This window comes from Podarcis vaucheri (assembly GCF_965113315.1).
Source record: "Podarcis vaucheri genome assembly, chromosome: 8".
Classification (NCBI taxonomy): Eukaryota; Metazoa; Chordata; class Lepidosauria; order Squamata; family Lacertidae; genus Podarcis; species Podarcis vaucheri.
The window spans coordinates 80,422,677-80,446,936 of NC_138766.1; the positions used below are offsets into that span (position 1 = coordinate 80,422,677).

Here is a 24,260-nt window from a genome sequence, read left to right on the forward strand (position 1 = left end):
CATGAAAAACACAAGTCGTGCATCCCACACTTATGGCCTTGAACATCCTAAGCAAGCCTGTAGTGTAGGTACCAGCACTAAGTAAGGACCCCATCTGAAGTGGACAAAAGTGTTCCGTTGCCCTAGCTCAACAAATACAGTCATACCTCGGGTTACGGACACTTCAGGTTGTGCACCACACCCGGAAATACCAGAACGGGTTACTTCCAGGTTTTGGCACTTTGCGCATGCGCAGAAGCACTGAATCGCGACCCGCGCATGCACAGATGTGGCACTGCAGGTTGCGAATGTGCCTCCCGCACGAATCACGTTACAACCCGAGTGTCACTGTACTGGACTTTTCCAGAGTTAGGAAATTTATTTTATTTTTATTTATTATAATCATATGCCATCTTTTCTTCGTAGGAGCTCAATGTGGTGTACATGGCTCTCCTCCCCCTTCCCAGTTCACCCTCACAACAACCCTGTGAAGTAGGTTAGGCTACAAGATGGCAAATGGCCCAATGAGCTTCCTGGCTGAATGGCAGCATTTGAAACTCAGATATATAATCTAATTGCCAAATGGCATTTTAAACCTAGGTTGAGTCACCACCATGATGATGATGATGATGACCATTATCCATCTCATTTCTACCCCGTTTTATCTCAAAGCAGTTTACAACACATTGAAACGTCAAACAAAACCATCCAGACAAAACAAACTCAAGCTTCAAGGATAATATTTCAGATCCCTCTCTGACATTTTGCTTTCCCCAGTCGCCAACCAGGCACCCCGAGATCTCCACATGGTCGCAAACTGGACCTGCGCCAGGTGCAAAAAATGCCTGGCTCCTGGCTAATTTCTAACACTGCCAATGGGGATTTGAACCGGGGTCTCTCAGGTCATCATCCAACACTCTGGTTCTGTGGAAATGCACTGAGAAGTGTGGGATGAATAAGGGAAGACATAGCCATCGCACGAAGAAACCAGGACGAATGTTCATCATTGAATGACCTCTATTTGAACAAATCAAATGGTCAACAAACAGCTTATCTGGAAGAACCCACAGCCTATTGCTTGCAAAGTTGGTAACCTTAGGTTTGCACCTCCCCGCCTGTTGCCTTTACCTTTCTGCACTACTTTTTCCAAGATGTTCATAAAGTTTTTCTGGGCAATTCCGCTCAGTGACGTTAGCTGAGACTTTGCTATCAGCTCCAACAGCTGTGGATAAAAATAAAGACATTCAGCCTTAAAGAGCACAAAGGCAGTCTTCTAATCTTAGCTTCCTGGTCATGTGATGCACAGTAAAACAGTTCAGAAGCTTGTTTGTTGCTTGACACTCTCTCTCTCTCTCTCTCTCTCTCTCTTTTTTGGAGGAGGGAGGGTGGGAATGGATAGACAAGAGAGCCAGAAAGGAAAGACAGATGCAGCAGCTTAAGCGATAGCAATCTTTCTGCCTCTTCTCGTTGGCTTAATTACTAAGCCAAGTCATTAAAACTGACAGCAGAGGAGAAAAATAGATTGTGGTCATCTAAGCTGCTTTGCTGAACATGGGAGCATCTTAACCACAAAGAGCGATGTGGGCAATTTGGTGCTTTTGCTACAGCAAGCAACTATATTTTGAGGTTCAGCTGCAGCCACCAAGGGCAGCTACATTAAAAAAAAAATTGGGGGACACACTCGTTTCCGAAACATCCTTTCATATTTGCTATAGCACTAAGCATAACTTCATGCAGACCTGCCCCCTGGGAGCTTGCAATCTGAATTTCATAGCAGGAAATGCAACAGGATGGGGAGGGAGTGACAAGTGTAGCAATGGATCGTTATGAGCAAATGCGGTGAGATAATATGTAAACTCGGTTGGAGGACCAAGGGGGTAGTCAGGCTTCCAAGGCAATGGAAGATACTGGTCCCAATTCAGCAGGGCATGCACACATTGCCAGGACGGATCAGATGCAGATATGCTGCTGGTGTCTGCCGTCCCCATTCAGGTCTGCACAACAGAGATGGTGATAGGTCCTCTCATTTGTCTTATTACACCTGGAATGTGCAATAAGGTGTGTATTGGCCCAAACTGCATTAAAAAGTGTGCCCATTGGGAGAAATCCAGATCATTAACAACAACTATACAGTGGTGTCTCGCAAGACGAAAAGAATCCGTTCCGTGATTCTCTTCGTCTAGCGGTTTTTTCATCTTGCGAAGCAAGCCCATTGAAGGATTAGCGGATTAGCGCTATTAGCGGCTTTTAGCGGCTTATCAGCTGATAAGCGGCGTAGCGGCTTAGAAAAGGAGGGGAAAAAACCCGCAGGAACTTGCAAGACATTGTCGTCTTGCGAAGCAAGCCCATAGGAAATTCGTTTTGCGAAGCACCTCCAAAACGGAAAACTCTTTCGTCTAGCGAGTTTTCCGTCTTGCGAGGCATTCATCTTGCGGGGCACCACTGTACACCTCTTTTTAATAAAATATCTCAGGGTGGTGTGAAACATGAAAAACATATTTTATGGAACATAATAACAAAAACATAAAACAAAGCATAGTAATGGACAGCAATATGATAAAATATAATAATAATAATAATAATAATAATAATAATAATAATAATAATAATAATTTATTTATACCTCGCCACTCTGGGCGGTTTCCAACAGAACACTAAAATACAATAACCTATTAATCATTAAAAGCTTCCCTAAACAGGGCTGCCTTCAGATGTCTTCTAAAAGTTTGGTAGTTATTTTTCTCTTTGACATCTGGTGGGAGGGCGTTCCCCAAGGCGGGTGCCACTACCGAGAAGGCCCTCTGCCTGGTTCCCTGTAACTTGGCTTCTCGTAGTGAAGGAACCACCAGAAGGCCCTCGGCGCTGGACCTCAGTGTCCAGGCAGAACGATGGAGGTGGAGACGCTCCTTCAGGTATACTGGGCTGAGGCCGTTTTGGGCTTTAAAGGTCAGCACCAACACTTTGAATAATCAAAATAACAGCCCCTCCCAACACCTTCAACCTGACCATAGGTTATTCAATGGCTAAAGGCCTAGGCAGAGAGAAATGTTTTTGCCTGGCACCTAAATACATGTAATGATGGCACCAGGCGAGTCTCTCTGGGGAGAGAATTCCACTGATGGGGAGCCACCACAGAAAAGGCCCATTCTCATGTTGCCACCCTCTGAACCCCTCAGGGAGGGGCCGCGGATGAGAAGAGCAGGGTCTGGGTCAGTTTGTATAGAGAGGGGCAGTCCTTAAAGTATTGAGATCCTGAGCTGTGTAAGGCACTAAAAATTTTGGTAAATTTCCACAAGGACCTTTTAAAGGAAAAACAAAACAAAACTCGCAAACTGGTTTGGAAGTGTGGAGATACAAACCTACGATTAGAAAAATGAGAAAATGTACTTGCCCAATTCACTTATCCCTAGTGAGAAGGGATTTCCCCTCTCTTCTAACCCTCTAGAGATGCTATTGCAGGCACAGGTAGTTGCAGTTGAAAACAGAGAACAGATAAGTTTCCTTCACCTCAGATATGCAGATGACACAACCTTAATGGCAGAAAGTGAGGAGGAATTAAAGAACCTCTTAATGAGGGTGAAAGAGGAGAGCGCAAAATATGGTCTGAAGCTCAACATCAAAAAAACTAAGATCATGGCCACTGGTCCCATCACCTCCTGGCAAAAAGAAGGGGAAGAAATGGAGGCAGTGAGAGATTTTACTTTCTTGGGCTCCATGATCACTACAGATGGGGACAGCTGTCATGAAATTAAAAGACGCCTGCTCCTTGGGAGAAAAGCAATGACAAACCTAGACAGCATCTTAAAAAGCAGAGACATCACCTTGCCGACAAAGGTCCATATGGTTAAAGCTATGGTTTTCCCAGTAGTGATGTATGGAAATGAGAGCTGGACCATAAAGAAGGCTGAGCACTGAAGAATTGATGCTTTTGAATTATGGTGCTGGAGGAGACTCTTGAGAGTCCCATGGACTGCAAGAAGATCAAACCTCTCCATTCTGAAGGAAATCAGCCCTGAGTGCTCACTGGAAGGACAGATCCTGAAGCTGAGGCTCCAATACTTTGGCCACCTCATGAGAAGAGAAGACTCTCTGGAAAAGACCCTGATGTTGGGAAAGATGGAGGGCACAAGGAGAAGGGGACGACAGAGAACGAGTGCCTGGCGTGTTCTGGTCCATAGGGTCACAAAGAGTCGGACATGACTAAACAACAAGTTTCCTTCCTTGAACGTCCCCATGTTAATGTATCTCAGGATCTGAGCCAGTGTCAAAAAGGCAAGATCTCTGCTACAAGAGCTAAAAGGAACCTGCATGTACAGATACAATATACCTTCACATACCCCAAACCCCATGTCCTGTTCATGAATTGCCACCTTGCTGTTTGTCGTTAGAACAACACCACCACCACCAGGCAGTTTGGACTTGTCATGAACCCGGCCAGGAAATTCTGACCATGTTAAAACGATAAAACACATCAAGTCATGGGTTGAAAAGTGCTTTGCCCAGTGGGAAGAATGATAAGAATTTGTTTGCACTTATCAACGCCTTTCTATAAAGCCAGAACACATGGGACAAGGAGGAAAAGGGGGGTGAGGGGAAGAACAGGAGAAAGAGATCGCTTCAGCTGCTCTCTCCTCTTACACATCGCTGTCACCACCGTGTGACTATCAGCTCAAGGCGGGGAAGTGGCCGAGGGTGACTGATCCACCCGTCTGTTTATCTCCCCGGCCAACTTTGAACGCCAACAGATGGCTCTCCTACGTGAGCGTTCTATTAATACCTTTCGTGTGGCCACATGACTGGTAGAAAAACCAAGGGAGACCGGGGTGGGGAAGGAGCCCTGGCTAATTTGCTAAGCCGTCTAACCCCGGCTAATCGCCTTCATTTCTATGACTCACCATTTCAGGGGAAGTTTTAAAAAACCAAAACATGAATACGCACACAGGTGTGCATTTTTCAAATAGCTCCTGATGTGCTAACTAATCGCGCACACAGACACACGACAAGCGGAGTGATACACAGGTGCGTGACTTTGAGATGCTTTCAAACACGAAATCACATTTCTGTGTGGTGCAGCCCTTCACAACCTGGGGCCTGTTTACCTGCGAGACTGCCTTACCCCATGCATGCCCAATCAACTTCTTTGATCAGAGGAATCGGCACTATTACACAACACCTGTTTTGCATCTGTAAGGAACTGATGCGGCAGCTACACTTTGGAACTCCCTGCCGATTGATATAAGGCAGGTGCCTTCATTTGTATGAACCGCCTAAAAACATTTTTGTACACTGGTACCTCGGGTTACAGACGCTTCAGGTTACAGACAATTCAGGTTACAGACTCTGCTAACCCAGAAATAGTACCTCGGGTTAAGAACTTTGCCTCAGGATGAAAACAGAAAGTGTGCTCCAGTGGCACGGCAGCAGCGGGAGGCCCCATTAGCTAAAGTGTTACCTCAGGTTAAGAACAGTTTTGGGTTAAGAACGGACCTCCAGAACGAATTAAGTACTTAACCCAAGGTACCACTGTATACACAAGACTATCTGGATGTTTAGAAAGCTGATGAGAGTCTTAATCTGCTTCTTAAATCTATTGCCATTTTTACTTTTCAAACGTTTTAAATTGTTGTTAATTTTGCTTAGCCGTTAATTTTGTTGCTTGGCCTTTTTTTTTTTTTTTGTAAACTGAGGATTTTTGACAATCTGGCAGTGTATACATTTTATGAAATAAACAAAAGTCCTGGGGAACTGTGCTACATGACCTGCTTGGCATCTGAAGCTGCTCCAAGCATGGTGGTGTTGTGGTGATGTTTTTTAATTCAGCTTTTAGACCTTAAGATTGTGGGGTGGGGAAATGTCCTATATGGCTTGGTACCAGGATATCCTGACCCCACACAATCATGCCTGGGTTTACTAAGAGCTTATTCACACTTACATTTTCTCCGCTCTTTCCAGGCCTAGTCCACGCTCCTCGTCCCAAGTGCCCACTCTATTTTTTGTTTTTGCTCCAGAGCTTCCCCTGTGAAAATCCCCTCTTTACAGCTGAATCGGGAGGAAATGGCAAGTTGTAGAAAAACCTAATTGCTGTTTGCTCCGATTCAGCTTTAAAGAGCAGTTTTTTGTGAGGAAAGCTCCGGAGCAAAAAGGGGGAAGAAGGGGGGGTGCTCAGACAAGGAGATTTAAAGCACAGACCTGTGCCTAGAAACATTAGTACAAAAGGTAGGTGTAGATAAGGCCCAAGATCATCATCTGAGGTCCTTCTCCAGGTACACAGCTATCAGAAGTTAGGTGAGCAGTAAAACAAGAAAGAGCTTTTTTAACCATGGCAGCCTGCCTTTGAAGGGGAGCCTCCCCAATTACTTTTGCATATCACACAAAGATCTCTAAATTTGCTCAGACCTTTTCATGTACTTTCTGCTGCTACTCGCTGATATTTTATTAGTAAATTTTATAAGTTTATTTTTTTAAAAAAAATTGTTTACTTTCTTAAGACACTAAGACTTCCAAGTTCACCGAATCCCAAGAGAGGATAAAGGGGTACCTTAAACAAAAGTCAGTAGAGCATGAGTCTCTTAATCACAGGGTTGTGAGTTCGAGTTCCACACTGGGCAAATGATTCCTGCATTGCAGGGGGGTTGTACTAGATGACCTTCGTGGTCCCTCCCAACTATAATTCTTTGATTCTATGAAAACAGCATTTTTATTCCATCTTATATCCTGTATGGGGACGCGGGTTGTGCTGTTGGTTAAACCACAGAGCCTAGGACTTGCCGATCAGAAGGTCGGTGGTTCGAATCCCCGCGACAGGTGAGCTCCCGTTGCTCGGTCCCTGCTCCTGCCAACCTAGCAGTTCGAAAGCATGTCAAAGTGGAAGTAGATAAATAGGTACCGCTCCAGCGGGACGGTAAACGGCATTTCCGTGTGCTGCTCTGGTTCGCCAGAAGCGGCTTAGTCATGCTGGCCACATGACCCGGAAGCTGTATGCCGGCTCCCTCAGCCAATAAAGCGAGATGAGCGCCGCAACCCCAGAGTCGGCCACAACTGGACCTAATGGTCAGGGGTCCCTTTACCTTTTTATATCCTGTATTATCATTGCAGCAAATATTGTGTTCTGCTAGATAAAGACCCCATACATTGTCTTCTTTTGCCTCTGGCCCCACCCATGCCTCTGGCCCCACTGGTACATGGTGCCCAGAAAATTGTCCAAATGGGAATGTGAGCCTTGTTATGGAAAAGGCTCTCTGCCCCTGTTGTCCTAAAACTGTAGAAGCCAGTTTGGCCCACAGGATCCCGGGATACGTGGCTGGAGCCTCCAGCGAATGGTGTTAGCCTGCGTGTAAACAAAAAGTGAGCCAGGACTTTCTCCCCGTAACACAACTCCTCTGGAATAAGTTCCGTTGGATTTCCCCTTGTAAATTAAGACACACATTCTTTCTCCTGCTTCTGCGGTGCGGGCGAGTGAGCGCTTGCAGAACATTGCTTAAGAGCGCATCACACGGCAAATTCTTCTGGAGTAAGGAATCTGCCACTGTCATCTGCCTGTACATAACACCCCAGACAGCAAGCAAAGCTGTCTGAAATGGGACAGTTTTGCAGGGCAGGGGGTAGGGGGAGGAAAGAAAAGAAAAGGATACACTCGGGCTCAGGTTCAAATAAAGTGACCTCCATTCTAACTAACTGGCTTTATTTCTAGGACTCAAAACAGGAGAGGTGCCTATGCGTGCACACGCATGGAGGTGTGATTACCTCGCCAAACAGGCTTTCATCTTTTAGTGCGGCCTGTTAAGTATAACTGCTCAATTCATACTGAAATGGAGAATGACTGTGTGTATTACTGAAGGCTTCAACATGTGGAATTTCCATTAAGCTCTCTGAGCTCCTAGATAGTTTGATAATTAACTACTGTTGTTCTCTGCTAGCTAACACGTGAGTGTTTAACCTTAGATCACATGAGAGATATTGAATTGCAAATCACCCTCTTGGGGAGCTGGTCTTTTTGTTCCAGGCCTCCGTGGGAGAAGGAGGTCAAATGAATCACTCCAGGAGCTCAACAGCCATGGGGCTGGAATGCAGGCTAATGGCACCTGTGTGAAAGAGAGCTATGTTTCTCAGCTCTGATTATACGTTATTTTATTCCTAGGAAGATGTTGAACCTGTGCCTTGGAAGGCATGTGTCCGATGGAATTATTTGCAAATATCTTTGATTGCTTTTGTTCTCTTTTGAAGAAAGTTCTGCAAGTAAAGCTTTGAGTAATATCTAATGGGTCTGGACAAAGTTTTATTCCAAAAGGAGTCAGTTTTCATACATCCAGCTGCTTCAAGCTGCACAATATTAACACCTGCAATATAGCCTTTTAAGCTATACGTTTGCTATTAATGCACAGGGAAATTGTGTAAGAATGCTTTTAAGCAAGCAACTTGACGGACACATGTTTGAAGTGGTAAAATCTTGCATGGACTGTTCTCTATTGCCCTGTTCAACAAACATGAACTCTTAAGTATGCAGATATAGCTATAGATACAGATATAGATATATAGAAGCAGCTTCTAGTTGTGGGGTGGGTTTTTATTTTATTTCATAAAATTTATACATTACTTGATTGTTTAAAGAGAGAGAGAGAAACTTCAAAGTAGCTTGCAAAAAGATAAAACCACCAACCATTTGCAACCATTTCCATTCCTCCAAATCACACTCCTTATCCAAATTGCACCAGAAGCACTGGAAAAGTGCCAGAACTTTGCTCTTTTTTAAACTTTGCCTCCCCCCCCCCGGCCAAAAAAACCCTCTGGCCCAACAGCTAAAGCCAGCCTGCCAGTCCCATATACACGGCTTGAGCCATAGGAGGGTTAGTCACAAAACAGCAGTCATTTGCTTCTTCTTCTTCTGCATTGCAAGTGAATGACTCCAGGCTTAGCAGAGGTTTTCCAGACACACACACACACACCCTGCTCAGCCATTTATGTGGTATCTGTGACGTGAGCTATTATTCACCAGGGACTTGGCTGATAGGATCAATTCATTTTTAACACAGTGTTCTTGTTTGAGTTGCGGTGCTTGGATGGAAGGTTTCGTTTTCTCTCTGCCAAACTGACAGCCAGTTTGAATTAAAGAGTTTTCAACTTCTAGGTACCACTCAGTATCCGAGGCTCCAGGAAGTTAGAGGATTGGCTGGAGAAACATACGCTTTTGTGAATTCTTAAATGCTGCAATTTCTACATGTATTAATCTTAGTGCGGAGAAAAATAAAGGACTTCAGAAATGGCCTAAACGAAGATCCATTCTACACATTACAAGCCACTAATATTGTCCTCAATTTCATTTTTTAATGTTGTTTGAACTTCCCTGCACCTTGATTTTTATCTATTGCTGTATTATTCTGTTTTTTATGACTGCTGCTGATTTAATATTTTTTAAAAAATTGTTTTCTAAGCCATTCTGAGGGCTCTTTGGGGCAGCCTATACATTTGAATACAGTGGCACCTTGGTACTCAAACGGCTTGGCTCTTGAACCAATCAGCTCCCGAATGCTGCAAACCCGGAAGTAAGTGTTCCAGTTTGCGAACGTTTTTCGGAAGCTGAACTTCGGGCGCGGCTTCCGCTTGTGTGCAGGAAGCTCCTGCAGCCAATCGGAAGCCGTGCCTTGGTTTTCGAATGGTTTCAGGAGTCAAATGGACTCCCAGAACAGATTAAGTTCAAGAACTAAGGTACCACTGTACAGAGAAATTAATTTTCTGGAGAATTAAGAAACTGGATTTCTGGACGGTACCTTTTCAAACCACAGTGGAAGTAGTGTTTTAGAGTGTGTGTGTGTGTGTGTGTGTGTGTGTGTGTCTGTGAGAATTAGAGAGAGACAGACAGACAGTGTTGGTGTTGACCTTTAAAGCCCTAAACGACCTTGGTCCTGTATACCTGAAGGAGCGTCTTGACCCCCATCATCCAGCCCGGATACTGAGGTCCAGCACCGAGGGCCTTCTGGTGGTTCCTTTGCTGTGAGAAGCGAGGTTACAGGGAACCAGGCAGAGGGCCTTCTCGGTCGTGGCACCCTCCCTGTGGAACGCCCTCCCAGCAGATGAGAGGGCCCTAAACAGGGCTGCCTTCAGTTGTCTTTTAAAAGTAAAATAGTTGTTTATTTCCTTATTTTACTTTTAAAAGACAACTGAAGGCAGCCCTGTTTAGGGAAGTTTTTAATGTCTGACGCTGTATTGTTTTTAATATTCGGTTGGAAGCCACCCAGAGTGGCTGGGGAAATCCAGCCAGATGGGCGGGGTATAAATAATTATTAATTATTATTATTATTATTATTATTATTGCAGAGACAGAGACAGACAGACATGTAAGGCAGGATTATTGCTTTGCTGGCTGATAGGAGTTGCAGTCCAACACATCCAGAGGGCACCAGGTTGGGAAAGGCTGGTGTGTTCCCTTATTACAACAAATCTTCTCTGCTCAATTCTGATCTGAAAAGCAGGTGGCGGGCAAGCTGTTTCCTAAAACGCCATGCCCTTCCTGTTGTCTGCCAACTCAATTTTTAAAAAGATCACATGTCAGTGAAAAAGGGCAGTAGTTGAACTGAAGAGTTAGGAGTCAGAGTGACACCAAGATCTATCATGGCAAGTTTCCAGGCGGTGAGTCAGACAAGGGGGGAGCAAATTGCCTTCTTGGTATATATTGTGCAGTTCTCCACTGTAAGCAACTTTGTTGTGTTCACGCAACACACAAAAAGAAAGGAATATTTTTAAAAAATTCCAGGGGGTAGCCATGTTAAGTTTGTTGCAGCAAAAGGCAAGAGAGTCTTTTGGACCTTAAGGACTAACACACTTTCTTACGGGCAAAAGCTTTTGTTAACTAGAACCCATTTCATGAGATGGATGGAGTTTGACCCTCAGCTACTAGGGACATACTAAAGGTAAAGGTAAAGGGACCCCTGACCGTTAGGTCCTGTCGCGGACGACTCTGGGTACATACTACAAATGGGTAAAAAAGCAGTGGAGGGGTTATAAAGGATGGAGTTAAGTGGCAATGGATTTTTTTTTTTAATTGTAGCCTGTGGCAATTCAGTTAAGACTCAACACATGCGAAGTTTGTCTGAAGCGCACACTGGTGATCTTAAATCGAGGATGATGTCCACAAAAATCAAAGAGACTACTCTTAAATGGAAAAACACAATTTAAAAGGCTATGCTATGCAGACACAGGTTGTTTTCTGTCTCGCCCCTGGATTACCTGAAAGCCGCAGCTAGATTTAACAATTCAGCGGTGCAAGCCGTTGGTGAACACTCACCCGTACGACGTAGTTGAATCTCCTCGAGTCCAAGATGGCACTTGAGAAATCCAGCCTATTGAATGCTTCTCCAAGAGTGCAATAGCCATGTCGCTGAGAGGAGGGTGGGTGGGGAAAGAGAGGAATACGACAAGTGATTCATTTGTACTCAGGATTTGGAACAGAGGCAGTAGCGACATGCTCTTAAAAATAACACTACAGGCCGAGTTTGGATTCCAGAGGAACTGGATTCCTTGCTTGGCCTCACCAGAGATTGACCAAGCGCTTGCAATTCCCTTTCCCGCCTCCCAACACCTTAAAATGGTCCAAGAATTCCTAGGGCAGAGATATTCTTTCAAGCTCCACATCTGGAGCAATTGGATATAAACCAGCGGGCTTATCTTCTCTCTGAGTCAAACCAGAAATAGAAGCTACCTTATAAAAGGTGAGATTATTTGTCAGTATCTTTCATTCTGACTGGAAACGGCCCTCCAGGATCTCAGATACTGAATGATCTTTTGCATAACCTTCTACACATTCATTTAACTGGAGACTGCAGGATTTGAACCCATGGCCTTCTGCAAGCAGATCACGCTGCTCTTCAACTGAGCTATGGTGCCATCGCATCAGCCTCTAGTGTCCATGAACTTAAGGCACATCTACACTTCCTCTTGTTCCTCTGCTCCCTTCCTGGGGAAAGCCACTCTTTAGTGCTCAATTGGAGCAAACAGCAGTTTGGGGTTTCTCTGGATTGACAATTGCTCTGATATAGAGCTCAAGAGCAGGTTTTCACTGGGAAAGGAGCAGGACAAGGAGGAATCCCCTTGCACAGGTCAAGCAGGAGTGCAGATGAACCCTTAAACAGATTATCTATAATTTAAGCAAATAGGATAAAAAAGGCAATCCAGAGGCACCAAGAGAACAATGCATTTCTGGGCCAAACTGGTAAAGTTGCAATCTCCTTGCACTGGGCAGCTCTCTAGATATGCCAAGTCAAAAGTCGAAATACGATGCAACAGGCCACATTCGCTTCTGCCTTTAACTCATACTTAGGTTTGTTGAGAAATGACCCAGAACATGCCAAAAATGATTGTTGACTCAGCCCTAAGCCATTTTGGTTATGGTAAATGGGCTATTTTAGGCAGTTTTAAATAACAATTTTGAGCAAAGCTACTATGTTTCACGTAATAAGGGATACTCACCTCTTTCGTGCTTCCTTTGTGCACGTAAATCCACTTTTCTTGGTGAAAATCTGTTGAAATGAAACCACATTTTCTTGATTTAAAGCCATGCAAATTATGACCCTCGCCCCAATTTGCTTCAGTCTGTCATTGGTTGCCAACAGCCACCATCATCCTGGTTTGCATCTGGCCTCATGGACGAATGAGTTGAATACACCACCACATACTTCCACACAGACCCTCTCGGGTGTTTAGATTGGCAGAGAGGGCCTTCTTGATAGTTCCCCTGCCCTCAAAATTTGGAGAGGAGCAGTGGCCTGGAATTCCCTGTGGCAACACCTTAGCTGCAGAATTTCCATCGGTGCTTACATTTTAACAAGAACAAAATAATAATAATAATGAACAGGAGAGGTGGCGGGGCTTTGGGATTCCTCAAGGGCAGACCATGAGCCTTTGGAAGCACTTTTTCTTTGGGCATGGTATGTTGGGAACCCAACTCTGGGTTGTAGGCGCAAAAGCTTTGACCTCCATGGTGAGTCAGCTTTGAGCCAAGCTCAAAGCTGGAAGATATTTAGCTCTCACAGGAATTGCAGAGATACTGGCGCATATCCAACACAGCACTAAATAATCATACCACCAGCACAAGGATTCCCGCTTCCACAAGAGGCCATCTTGTCTCTTCTCCTCAAATACACCCCCCATCATATTTTCTGGAATCCCCCCAACCCCTGGGAGATTTGGGGAGGATGTGGGGGCAAGGAGAGTGGGAGGAAAGTCCCATTGTGCAAGTGGGGATCCTTGCACAGCACTGCAACTGGATACGAGCCATTAAATAAGACTCTAGGGCAGCGGTTCGCAACCTGTGGGTCCCCAGATGTTGTTGGACTATAACTCCCATCATCCCTGAGCTCTGGCATTGCTAGCTAGGGGTGATGGGAGTTGTAGTTCAACAACATCTGGGGACCCACAGGTTGAGAAAGGCTGCTCTAGGCAGTCTGATTAGACAGGGAGTCCCCCACTTTGAAAGGGTTCAAGTGAATGGTTTTATTCCCTCTCCCCCATCTGGTTTTAGACACCATCTTGTGGTTTCGGGGGTGCATGATTAAAGAACATTGGGGAAGGGGACTGGTTCAAGCTGTGGGGTTATGTACCTGCCAAGTGGGCTGGGGGGGAGGGAGAAGTTGGAAACAGATCGCTTCCCCCTCTGCCAAATACAAGTGATAAACACAGAGCAAAGATCCCAGGCATAAGATTCTACATTGCAACGGATCCAAGTTCTCCGGCTAAGGGTCAAAGCATAAGTGCAAAGCCTCTCCAGGGTCAGAGGTCAATTCATGGAGCGAGAAGTTTGGGTTTTCTCCCGCCCCCTCTCCAAACACAGCTGTTTATTGTTATTAAAATAAAAGTATCTACCCAGCCTTACACTGAATCTTTGTCTTGTTGTTCAGATGGTCCTTCTTTCTCTTCTTCACAGCAACATCACAGTTCATGCTATTCAAAATATTCTCCTTATTGTAGTCCTCTTTTCGGCAGTAACTGGGGATGACACCAGAAAATGAAGGAGAAAGGTTTAATCTCTTCTGCAATCGGACTAATCTCTTCCCCAGCTCCATTAAGAGGAGTCTGGAATACAAACACCAACAGTTAAGTCAATATATGAGACAAGATTGCCTCAGCAAATGGACTTTTGGGTCCGTTTCAAAGAGATCTAGTTTCTAAAAGCAGGGATGGGGAACCTGCGGGAGGGATGGAGGAGAAATTCGATCCAGTTCACATTGAAAGCTGGCTCTACCTAATTCACATTTTCTGAAACAATTCAAGAAGCACAACAGAACCAGTTTCCAAGATTCACAGTTCTCTGAATTTTGCAGCGTGGTTTTCCAGCAAAGTAATGTGTGCAATAATGCATATGCTGGGGGGGAAGTGTACATCAAAATGCACACATAAGTGCAATTCAACATACAAAAATGTATTACGTTCGGGGAAATGGCTTTTGCCAAAATGTGTCTAGTAGGCAAAATTGCACACAAACCTGCCTATGTGAAGGAGAGAGTCACTCTAAAACGCTGGTGAATTTTCAAACAGGTTTCCTTTTTTTTAAAAAAAAGTGCAAGTTGATGCAGAAATGTGAAGAACCGAATTTAAGACTGGGAAAAATGAGGAAACCCAGAGAAACCAAAATGGACAAATTTGACCATTTCTCCAGGTAGCCGTCCAGAAATTTCTGGACCACTGCTCCTATATTGCTGGCGGGAGTTGCAGTCCAGCAACACCAGGAAGAACAGATCCTTTCCCTAAAACTTGGGTTTTGAATACTCAAGGAAACAGCTCCTCCTTCATGAACACTCCCACACCTTAAGAATATCATGTGAGGCTCTGGTTTGTGGTCCAGTCACTTATGTGGGTGAGATCATCAAAGGCAGCGAGCAGCAGCAGCAACCTTGTAATGACCAACGTCAACTGCTCTCTGGGAATTCCCCACCTAGAGCACCCAGAGAGGCTACCTTCCCCTATGCTTCCCTCTGCCAGTTTGATATTATTATTATTATTAATTGAGTTTATATACCACCCTATACCCAGAGGTCTCAGGGCGGCTCACAGAAAAGATCACAATATACCGTATATAAACAGAATAACAACAACAACCACCCAATAACACCCCCCCCCAGAAAAGAGACACATTTTAAAAGGGTATAGGATTCCAAACAGATCAGCCAAAGGCCTGGTTAAAAAGGAATGTTTTTGCCTGGCGCCTAAATGGGTATAATGAAGGCACCAGGCGAACTTCCCTGGGGAGAGCATTCCACAGGCGGGGAGCCACTGCAGAGAAGGCCCATTCTCGTGTTGCCACCCTCCGGACCTGTCGAGGAGGAGGCACACGAAGGAGGGCCTCAGAAGACGATCTCAAGGTCCGGGAAGGTTCATATGGAAAGAGGCGGTCCTTGAGGTATTGCGGTCCTGAGCCTTTATTCTGAGATAATGGATTGGACCCCGTCCAAGTAAACTGAACTTCTGTCCTTCTGAAATCAGTAGGTTGAGCTAACCACAACTTAGGCCACTAACCTCTTAAGGAGTTCTACTCCTTTGTTAAAGCAACATGCAAACAGGGAGAAGGGCAAGAAGGACCCTCTGCGCTGCTCTCCGCTCCCTCCCTCCAAAAGGTTCAGTCTCTCTGCGTGATTTAGGACTAGGTCCTTCTAGGGTTCACACCAACAGGACCTCCATTGAGTGGAAGAGGCTTCCCACTTCGCAAGATCACCCCCCAATTCAAGGAGGCTTCCCACCAAATGTTTAGAAGTTGTTGTTGCTGTTGTTGATATTTATCCATCTCTCACCCTACGCTCACAGCATTAAAACACAGTACTAAAAGCAGTTTAAAACAACTTACAATCATAGAAATAAGGTGGGTCCTAATATATACACATTGAGGGTCGGGGAAAAAAAGAGGGTCTGGGTAAATTACTGGGGAAAGAACTGAAGATACTGGCTGAATCTGTTGGAAGAGCTTTCCACAAGACTGGGCCACAAGGCAGAAGGCTCAATTTTGTATTGCCATTAGGCAAGTCTCACCAATCCAGGAAGACACCCAAAGATGTTCCTAGAGATTATCTCAGAAACGTATTGTTAGAATTCCTGTTCCGTGATTGCAGTCATGGGATTGTTGTCTATCACATGATGGTGTATGTTTTGACTCCACAGAGTGGGAAGTGACGGAGACAGGATGGTTGTGTTACTGTGTTCTGTGAAGTGGGACTATTGTCCTTTGTTCTCGTTCTTTGCTGTCTGATGCTAGAGAGAGAGGGAGCCATGTTGCAGTGCTCCATGTGTGTTTATATGTAAATAAAGTAGATTAGCCAAAATGCTGAGTTGCTGAGTTCTGTTACATGAACTGCGGATCCCTGAGTGTGCCGATGTCTGTTGGCATCGGTCGCTGTGATGTTCGGGCAGAAGAAAGCTTGTGAAGCTCCCGAACAATTGATCAGGAGGGAGAGAACATGCCAGGCATGTGTCTCTGCCAGGGTCCTACTCGAGTGTAGGATGAGCTCCTGACACTTAGTTGGTAAGTAAATGTTATTGGGGTCGAATTGGAAGAAGAGAAATAGCTTCTGGGCAGATATTGCAACATACAGTAGAACCTCATGTTACGGACGGGATCTGTTCCAGAGGCCCGTCCATAACAAGGAACTGACGCAAGCTGAATAGCTGCATCTGCGCACACACGTGACATGATTTATCGCTTCTCGCATGTGTGAGCAGTGAAACCCAGAAGTAAGCCATTCCGGTACTTGCCATGGGACACAACACGAAAACACATAACCTGAAGCGGACGCAACATGAGGTATGACTGTACACAGTTTTTAAGTTGGTACACTGGACCTCAAGGGACCAAATAGATTTCTATTGGAAATTAAGTCTGCTCCAAATCTGATTCAGTCTACTAGGTGTTGGCACCAACCGTGTCCTACACATCTGAAAGAATTTTATTTAAATGCTCTTTTATATAAACAAGATGAACCGTAGAGCAAACTTCCTTTCCTGTACACACCCTTGCACGTTCAGGAAATGTACCAGGAATTGTCACTTTCAGGACAAGCTCCAGTGACACTTTTATAGACTGTCCTGATGAAAAATGGAACGAGGAGGCAATTACACCCATAATTAAGTAGCAGTTGCATAACGAACCTCGTGACCTGGGTGCAACATCAGTGCCCTTTCTTTAACCTCCTCCTGCTCACCTGATGTCATCGCTTCCTGCCTGTGCCATGAGATGTCCTCAGGCAGGGAAACACACAGGTTACAGGCATCTGTCTATTGTCAGACATATTTTGCAAGGCCTGCAAATAATACTGTGTCGGAAGAGGAGCTTCAGCAGGTCAAGGGTGGCTAAGGAGAGCAATGCGGGAATATGAAAAGCTCTATACACTGAAGATAAAAAATGTTCAATGCCCAAACGGAACTTGGATGCAAGGAAGAAATGTTCTGGTGTAGTCTTCTACCCGCTGTGCTACTTTTTCTAATCGCAGGGAGTTTACTCCCTATGGGAAACACTAAAAACATACTATTTCCATTTTCAGCCTAAACTGATTCTGGCAGAGACCTCCGTGCTACAAGCTGAACTGCACTTGTAGAATGGCTTTAAGGCTGCAGTTTCCAAACCATTTTTCTGTAGAGGTCTGTTTCACTTGGCCACCAGGCAATTTAAGAATGGTCCTCACCATTCACAAGTCTGTTGTGGGGTTGAATTGCCTCTCCGAATCTAACCTAGCATGGTTGTCTTAAACATCCTGCCAAGCTCACACCCTGAGGGTCAATGCGAGTCAGGAGCAAAAGCAAGGTTGTAGACAGGTGAGCCAAATGCATAATGGAGGTTCACAGTACAAATCTACATCTTGGAGACTACAGATAAGGATTTCCAGAGGTTGTTTCCCAGAGGGTAGTGGGGCAAGAAGATTTTGTTCGTTGCTGCTAAACGTTGAACTGAAGTCTGGGAGTCTGGGAGAACTGGGAGTCTGGGAGAACTGAAACGTTGGGAGTCTGAAATCTTTTCCAATCTGTGGCTAATCATCTATCGGGGGGGGGAATTATTGATTAGTAGATCTCAATCTAATGTCCTTTTCTTAGACCTCCACACCCTTCGGAGTCCCCGTAGATCAGGCATAGGCAAACTCAGCCCTCCAGATGTTTTAGCACTACAGCTCCCATCATCAGCTTCCGGGTCATGTGGCCAGCATGACTAAGCCGTTTTTGGCGAACCAGAGCAGCGCACGTAAACGCCGTTTACTTGCACTTTGACGTGCTTTCGAACTGCTAGGTTGGCAGGAGCAGGGACCGAGCAATGGGAGCTCACCCTGTTGCGGGGATTCGAACTGCCGACCTTCTGATCGGCAAGTCCTAGGCTCTGTGGTTTAACCCACAGCGCCACCCGCATCCCTGAAATGGAAGTTGAGTTCAGCCAATAAAGTGACAGAACTGAAAGTTTCAACACAGCCTTGACTGCAGCATTGCTCCCAAGGATTTCAGCAAAACCACCTGCAAAATGTGTGTCCATGTACACATACACAGCACCCCCACAATGGCTTTTCTTTCCAGCGGAGTGGAATAATTGCATCAGGGTAACCACATTGCAGTTCTATCTACAATTTTACAGCTTCATGCACAAGTTGTACTTATTTACATAGCGATCTGTTTCATTACCCCATGCTTAATGCTTGGGTCGTAAACTATTTTAAAAACTTGTCTAAACGGAGAGGGGGGCGGGCGGGCAGTACAACAAAATAATGCTCTGCTACAGAAAGATATCACATTCCATCTTGTATTTGTAACAAGATCCTGTTCAGAGTCATCTTTAGACAGCTGCCTCTATTGCAGAATCTCCTGGCCAGAGCTGGAGTTTTATATTAAATTTCATTCTTGACTGCCTCAAAGTAATACAAACAAAACCCCAAAGAAAACGACTTGGTCCTTTACTAACGTACATCATAGCAGAGATCAGTCACCTAATACTCAAGATCTTGCTTGTTTGGGCAACAACTGAATAATCTTAACTACACATATGCGCTCATGGGGTCTGAAGTGTCCAGCGACTGACCAGGAAAAGACCTCAGGCTCGTAGTAGTGAATATATTGACCCAGTGTGTGGCAGCTGTGAAAAAGGCAAATGCTCTGCTAGGGATCAATAGGAAGGGAACTGTAAATAAAGCTACCAATTTCATAATGCCGTTATACAAATCTATGGCGCAACTAGATTTTCGGCCACGCTCTTTAAGGCAGAGGCCTGTGGCTGTGGCTGTGCAGATTTTGTGGACTTCAACTCCCATCATTCCGGAGTACTGGCCATTCTGGCTGGGGCTGACCGGAGTTGGGGTCCAACAATATCGAGAGGGCCGCCACAGGTTGTCCACTTCTGCATTAAACTAGTGAAGCTCTGAACTTCATGGGATCAGCACTTTTGGTACTGGCTTCCAGTGAAGCATGGGATTCAAACTTGTGTTGATGCAGCCATGTGCATATTAAAATGACACTGTGGGACACAATGTGGTCAGCAGGGTGCCTTGAAGCTCTGTAACTGCAAGGTGTAAATTCAGAAGCAGGTATACTCTATAAAATCCAGCTCCTCACCCCGACCCTTCCTTACTAGAAAGAACCTGATCTGCAAATCACAGTACAGTGGTACCTTGGTTTAAGAACAGCTTAGTTTATGAACAACTTGGATTAAGAACGCTGCAAACCCGGAAGTAGGTGTTTTGGTTTGTGAAATTTGCCTTGGAAGCAGAACATGTTTCGCTTCCTGTTGAGTATGTTCCATTTGTAAATTGAGTCCCCTGCTGCTATGGGAAAGCAAGCCTTGGTTTAAGAAAGGACTTCCGGAATGGATTAAGTTCGTAAACCAAGATACCCCTGTATAAAGTGTTTAGGGTTATTTCCAGCCCTTCATTTATGCAATCGCAGGAGGAATCAAATTATCGGATCAAATACAGAACAGAAAATACCTAACGCCACAGGTGTGGGGAACTGACCAGGTCTATGCGTATGCACAGGGAAATTCCTAACACCACAGGTGTGAAGAATTGATTCTGGCTAATCCAGAAAGGCACTGTTTTCAGACAGCTCCTCAGAAAATGCCCAGAAAGCAGAGGTATTTATGGAAGTGTCCAGTAATATACTGTTTGGCTTGGCTTATAAACTGATGGTGCAGCAACAGAGAACGATTGAAGAGAACAGGTGCTATTTGAAACCCGAAGGAGCTACAGTTCTGCTGCGTGTCCAAGGAACCCTCGCCCTACCCCCATCCCCTTCTCATCTCTTTGTGTTTTCCCCAAAGCAAACGTCACCCACTCCTTATCTTCAGTAGAAACTGTATCTCTGTTTACTGGGCTATGTTACTAGGACATAGAAATGTCACCGGATCAGATGATTCAACAGCGCTTTATTGCCCAATGTCATGTGATGTGACCTGGAACTTGTTAACAGTCCCATCTTGAGGTGCCAGGGGCAAATTTATGCTGCAGAGGTTATGGAGAAGGTTTCTACAGAGATTTCAACGCGCAGGGAAGCAACTTGAATCATGAGAAGCAGACTGAGCAGTGTCTATCAATTACCCCAAGGTTGCTTACTTGGGTTTGCAGCAACTCTGGAGAGCTCTTTCCCAATAAAGGTCACCTGATTCCTTGAGCTACAGATGCCAGGCTTTGAAACTGTGGTTTTCTGCATGCAGTATGTGCTCTACCCACGCCACAAGCTACAGTTCCTTTCCCTATATTTCCAAAGAGGAAATCCTGCCTCTCAGGGAAGGATGGGCAGGCGAGGAAGACCCCCCCCCCTCCAGGGGCACAGACAAGGAGGGGGCGCAATATCTGCTGAAAATATTTCCCTAAATATGTCTATAAATAAAAATATCAATCATTGCCTCATAAGAAAAAGGTTTTAAACAGAGGGTCTTCACAGTATATGTTGGGACGCGGGTGGCGCTGTGGGTTAAACCACCGAGCCTAGGACTTGCCAATCAGAAGGTCGGTGGTTCGAATCCCCGCGACGGGGTGAGCTCCCATTGCTCGGTCCCTGCTCCTGCCAACCTAGCAGTTCGAAAGCACGTCACAGCGCAAGTAGATAAATAGGTATCGCTCTGGCGGGAAGGTAAACAGTGTTTCTGTGTGCTGCTCTGGTTCACCAGAAGCGGCTTAGTCATGCTGGCCACATGACCCAGAAGCTGTACACCGGCTCCCTCGGCCAGTAAACCGAGATGAGCGCCGCAACCCCAGAGTTGTCCACGACTGGACCTAATCGTCAGGGGTCCCTTTACCTTACAGTATATGTTATGCAGGGGCCCTGTTTTTCCCTATTTTTTTTCTGGGGCGCAATCTGGACGGTTCTGCCAGGGGCGCAAGATCACCTAGCTACGGTTCTGCTGCCTCTTCCTACAGGAGGGTTAGAACCAGGGCCAAGCAGTGGTCTCTCCAAACAGCCAGCCATAATTCCTTCCTCATCCCTAGCAATGCCACTGCAATGCACTCTAACTTTGATATAGAGATTTAATACTTTGGCAGCTGTGCACCTAACTTCTCTTGTTGTGCAAGAGCCCACATCTAGCCAGTTTTCTTTTTCAAACTGTGAAAATCAGCACAGCCCCAAGGCAAGGCTTTTCCTTCCAGTCTATTTCATATGGATGAGCTACTGTTGCACAAGGAGTCGGTGGAGCATCACACCAGGGCTCAAAGACTGGTGTGTCAAGGCATGCTTTGACAGATGGCATGTTTAAGCAGTGAGAGATGCCAAGCGAATGACAAAGAAATGATCAGGGCACCGTTCCCATGTGCTATGTCATACTGTTGCCACTCACGTCTAATCCAAAAGTGGTTGCTTTTAGTTTTGCCTTTGCAGTTTCAAAAGCCAGGAATTAAAAACAAAAAACCTGGGTTCACTTTCTCAGTAGAGGTAGTAATATTTAGCAACGCAAACTTTTAGCAAAATGAGCAGCCTAGACAAAAAAGTTTGGGCTACAGCTTACTAACAGTAGAATTGTTTTTAATTTGGTTGTGAAATCCCCTGCATGCTGCACAAGCAAACTGAAAGATCCTGAAACCAACAGTTGGTCCAACCAAATCTATCCTGAATCTTGTTCACAGTTGCCACTAGTTTCGTGGGAGAATGTAAACAGCCTGCTCTGTGGCATTTCAGTATCGGTCCCTGCTGAAGACAGGATACCGGAACTTGATGGCCCATTGCTTAACAACATTTCATTTTTTCGGGCAGAAGCCTTTAATATGCAATGAATACAGGCCTCTGCTTAAGTGGCCAACATTCTGTTAGATGCCAAACAAAATAAACCAGAATGCCCTGCCATAGCCAAGGCTTTTGTTAACTAAACACAGTAAACCAAGAGAGCTCCGAGTTTAAAAATAGACTCAACCCATTTTGTTAAGTTCCACATCTTAACTACTGCATGCTCTGAAGCCACTTAAACTGTCAGTATTGATTTCTTGTAATTAAACAGATACCCGTCTGAGCGAAAGTTTTGAAGCACAACTCCGCTAATGGGGACGCAGTGTTCCCGCTGCCACAAATTTATGTTTCAACAAAAGAACCACCCACCGAGGATTTTGCAAAACTAACCCATACATTACTCAAACTGATGTTTTCCTGGAAAGCATAAACAGAAGTTAGAGGAAACAAGCCTTCCAAAATTATCAGGCAGGAGTCTCAATCTATATTGCCTAGTTAGATCTGACATACTTCCTTCCCAGATAACGTAATGCTAATTTGAAAGTCCGACTAAATTCAGGGCTTGCATTTAGTTTTGCAACTCCATTTCCCAAAAGCAGGTTTTCCAAAATAAATTCAGCAAGCCTAGCTAACCAAGTGAGCAGCTTTGGCAGTCCAATTCTACCCCTTACTCAGAAGTAAACTCCACTGTGTTCACTGGGATCTACAGGCAGGTTGGCGTGCAAAGGATTGCAGCCCCATTAAATGGAAGGGGATTTGTGTCAGTTTAAATCCAAACATTGTGGCCTAACTAGGCTGCAGACTGGGTTGTATCTGTTTTCTCTTCATTTTCTTGCTTGCTCAGCGAACCCATCCAAGAAGCTCCAAAACCCTAATAACAAAAAGTCTGGCTCTCATACAGAAACCATCCATCTAAAATCCTGGTTTGCTGCACATTTTAGGCAGAAGCAGGGGGGAAATATCTGTGCGCCAAGCAAAATTCTCAACGTGAACTGCATAATGCAACATGCACAAGCTTCCATCAAAAGAATCCTCACTAAGGGGACTGGTGGGTGTTTTAATTCATGAATAAACTTCATACAAATCGTAGAATTTTAGAGTTTGAAGGGACCACGAGGGTCATCTAGTCCAACCCCCTACACATTGCAGGAATCTTCTGCCCAATGTGGGGCTCAAACCCGGGAACTTGAGATTCCTGAGAGTCTAATGCTTTACCAACTGAGCTATCCAGCATTCATGCTTAGCAGATAACCTGCTTCCTCAGTAACTGACATACTATCTGCTGCTGTTCCAACTCCTCTGTTCTTTGGTGTGCCAATTTATTATTTAAGTTTCTCATTAAGTTCTAGGAGGAGTTGGTTTTCGAGGAAAGCAATTTGCAGGATTGTTCGCTTCCCTGAACCAAAGCAACAACATTTTGAGAATATTAGATTTTCAAGCACTTTTGCCCAGCTGTACGCTGTGACTGAGGGAACCTGGGTAGGGATGGAGGCAGAGCAGCACAAACTCTCTCTCTCTCTCTCTCTCTCTCTCTGTGTGTGTGTGTGTGTTGCATCAGACCAAACAGTCTCCAGGGACATGGAGAGACTTAGCAACATCCTGGTCAAAACCTGGGGGAGAAGACAAAGGTTGGATAGAGTATGAGAGGTGGGGAAATGGGTGAAGGTGGGACAGAACTGGTACTTATTTTAAAAAGGTACTTTATGGCTGAGTGTCTCTGAACATGCACAGAATTATTTTCCCAAAGGGAATACTTCCTTGCCTGTTCAGAAACAGTCTGTCCTGCTGTGCTTTGGAATCTGGTGTTGCACCATCTGCTGGCAGTGGTCCCATGAGATCCCTGTTGCAAAGCAGCCTGCAAACCTCCAGGTATCATTGGACACCAACTCCCATCAGCCCCAGCCAGCCTCGACAATGGTCAGGCATGATGTGAGTTGTAGTCCAGCAACATCCAGAGACCAGAAGATTGGGGATGCCTGCTCTAGGTCATCTCAAACTCGGCCCTCCAGATGTTTCGGGACTACAACTCCCATCATCCCTAGCTAACAGGACCAGTGGTCAGGGATGATGGGAATTGTAGTCCCAAAACATATGGAGGGCCGAGTTTGGGGCTGCCTGACCTA

At 45.2% G+C, this 24,260-nt stretch overlaps 1 protein-coding gene across 1 annotated transcript in view; it reads right to left on the reverse strand.

Annotated features, from left to right (window-relative positions):
• The window catches only part of FBXO32 (F-box protein 32), a 34,479-nt gene that overhangs the window by 8,277 nt on the left and 1,942 nt on the right, over positions 1-24,260 (reverse strand). The window contains exons 2-5 of the mRNA XM_082235840.1: positions 13,841-13,953; positions 12,439-12,488; positions 11,258-11,350; positions 1,108-1,201 (exon numbers count right to left, since the gene is read on the reverse strand). Of these exons, the coding sequence (XP_082091966.1) occupies positions 1,108-1,201; positions 11,258-11,350; positions 12,439-12,488; positions 13,841-13,953 (350 nt within the window). The remainder of the gene's footprint in view (positions 1-1,107; positions 1,202-11,257; positions 11,351-12,438; positions 12,489-13,840; positions 13,954-24,260) is intronic.